Consider the following 2,019-nt stretch of genomic DNA (forward strand, 5'->3'; position numbering starts at 1 on the left):
CTCCATGCTTTGAGCAAAGTTTCTAAAGAAAATGAATGCGTACAAAGCTGCACATCCCAAAAACATGGCATACAATTTTTCATTTTAGTACAGGGAGTATTCAGAGTTTAAAGGTGGCTCCTTTTTTTTATGGTCAAATAGGAAAGACCACATAAGGGCAACTTTGGTCCTCCTGGAAGGGCGCTGACTAATGCTGAAGCAATTAATTGTTAACTGGAGTTTACAGACCCAAAAACACGACTTTAGCTGAAAGATCAAACCACTTAGAGCAGAAATTATACCAGAATTGTAAAAAATGATACAAAAAGATTCTTTCGTCTGTCAATATGCTCTATTCAGATCTCCTGAAGTGGAAAAAATGTAGCTTCACCTGTTTTAATTCTGTAATAAAATCTTCTTTAAGGGACCGTTTGCTATCCGATTATTAATGGATTAAATTAAAAAAATTATTGACGGATTAATTGGTTAGAAATATAACCTTGATATTTCCATTCCAACCTTTATTAAGCTTATTGTTTTATTCACTTAGTTATTTTAGCTTTTACTGCATTTTATCTGTTTTTACTTGTGTTTTTTATATGTTATCATATGAAGCACTTTGTGACTTTGTCTGTGAAAAGTGCTATACAAATAAAGTTTACTTACTTACTTATTCCACCAATCAGGGACTCACCTCCATCAGCTGATTCAGGCATCATTCAGGCTTTATTTTTCTCTGGTTAAACAGAATGGAGTGTGCGGATCAGGGGGAGCAGGAAGACTCTTTGGATTCATTGGAGGAGCTGCAGAGAGAAACGAAGCTAAAGGAGGAGAAGGACAACGTGAGAGAAGAAGAGCGCAGCTCTACGGTTTCTGCAGAAGCCAGAGATGATCAGGAGACCCAGGAGGAGCTGACTGAGCTGGAGGAGGAGCAGCAGGAGGAGGAGGACGTCCAGCTGCTGGTTGAACAGAACGCTCTGATCCAGCAGGTCCTGATCCTTAAAGATCTCATCTTTAATCAGAGGAAAACACGGGACCCATGAATGGATCTCTGTGTGTATCTTCAGATGGAGAGCTTGGTTGGCCGATTTGAGGAGGAGCTGCTGCAGCTGCTTTGCCACAAGCTGCATCTGGACAACTGGCTGAAATGGACCGACCTGCAGCTGCTCATGCTCCTCCAGGAGAGACGGCTTCTCCAACCGCTTCAGGAGGAGGAAAAAACGCTGCAGGAGAAAATCAACAGCTTCACTCAGGAGGAGAACAACCTCACGGTGAAACAGATTTATGTTTTTACTGGTTTTACTTCGTAGGACCAAGTTATAAAACAGAACTTCATATAAGAGGTCCTGACCAGCAGACCTGTGAAAGATCTGGTCCAGTTAAGGTTCTCTGAAAGAAAAGATGCTGAATTTCAGAACCATGAACAGAACCAGATATGCTGAGATGCTTCATTATAATATTATTATAACTATTTACTCAAATAGCTGTATTAAAATCCTTGTAAAATAGCTAAGAATATGTTGTCTCAAAGAAATATGGGTTATTAGTTACACTGCAAAATCTGAATGATTAAAAAAACTGCTAAGCCTGTAGATTAGATCTCAAAGTAATAAAAAAATAGATTTTCTGCTCTGAAAGACTCGGGCTGTTGCTGGAAAGCACTGCAACCCAAAGACAGTGTTGTTTAGGCAGCCTTTCAGGTTTTAGTTTTACTGTCGTCTTATGGACAAAAATCCCCCTTATTTTTGGTCCTAATTTAGTCATTTAATTTGCAAAAGTTTGAGTTTATCTTTTGTCTGTGTGTTATTTCTCCTTATATAAGTGAACACAAAACAAATATGTTCATCATATTTTTAAAAAAAAAGATACACATGTGAATATATTCAACATGCATTATTTACAGGTTATTTCAAAAAAGTTAAAATCAATCCACTAGACTTTGTTTCCAAGTTTGAAGATGTTTTTCTTCCATCCAGGAAGCTTTTTCAATAAAAACAAACAGAAATAGTGATGAGTCTTAACCTGACTCCGCCAGATGGA

At 38.0% G+C, this 2,019-nt stretch overlaps 1 protein-coding gene across 1 annotated transcript in view; it reads left to right on the forward strand.

Annotated features, from left to right (window-relative positions):
- Positions 1 to 2,019, forward strand: part of cfap44 (cilia and flagella associated protein 44) — a 47,528-nt gene that overhangs the window by 34,790 nt on the left and 10,719 nt on the right. The window contains exons 21-22 of the mRNA XM_015391079.1: positions 728 to 968; positions 1,047 to 1,250. Coding sequence (XP_015246565.1) covers positions 728 to 968; positions 1,047 to 1,250 — 445 coding nt within the window. The remainder of the gene's footprint in view (positions 1 to 727; positions 969 to 1,046; positions 1,251 to 2,019) is intronic.

This window comes from Cyprinodon variegatus, unplaced genomic scaffold (genome assembly GCF_000732505.1).
Source record: "Cyprinodon variegatus isolate N-32 unplaced genomic scaffold, C_variegatus-1.0 Scaffold524, whole genome shotgun sequence".
Taxonomy (NCBI): Eukaryota; Metazoa; Chordata; class Actinopteri; order Cyprinodontiformes; family Cyprinodontidae; genus Cyprinodon; species Cyprinodon variegatus.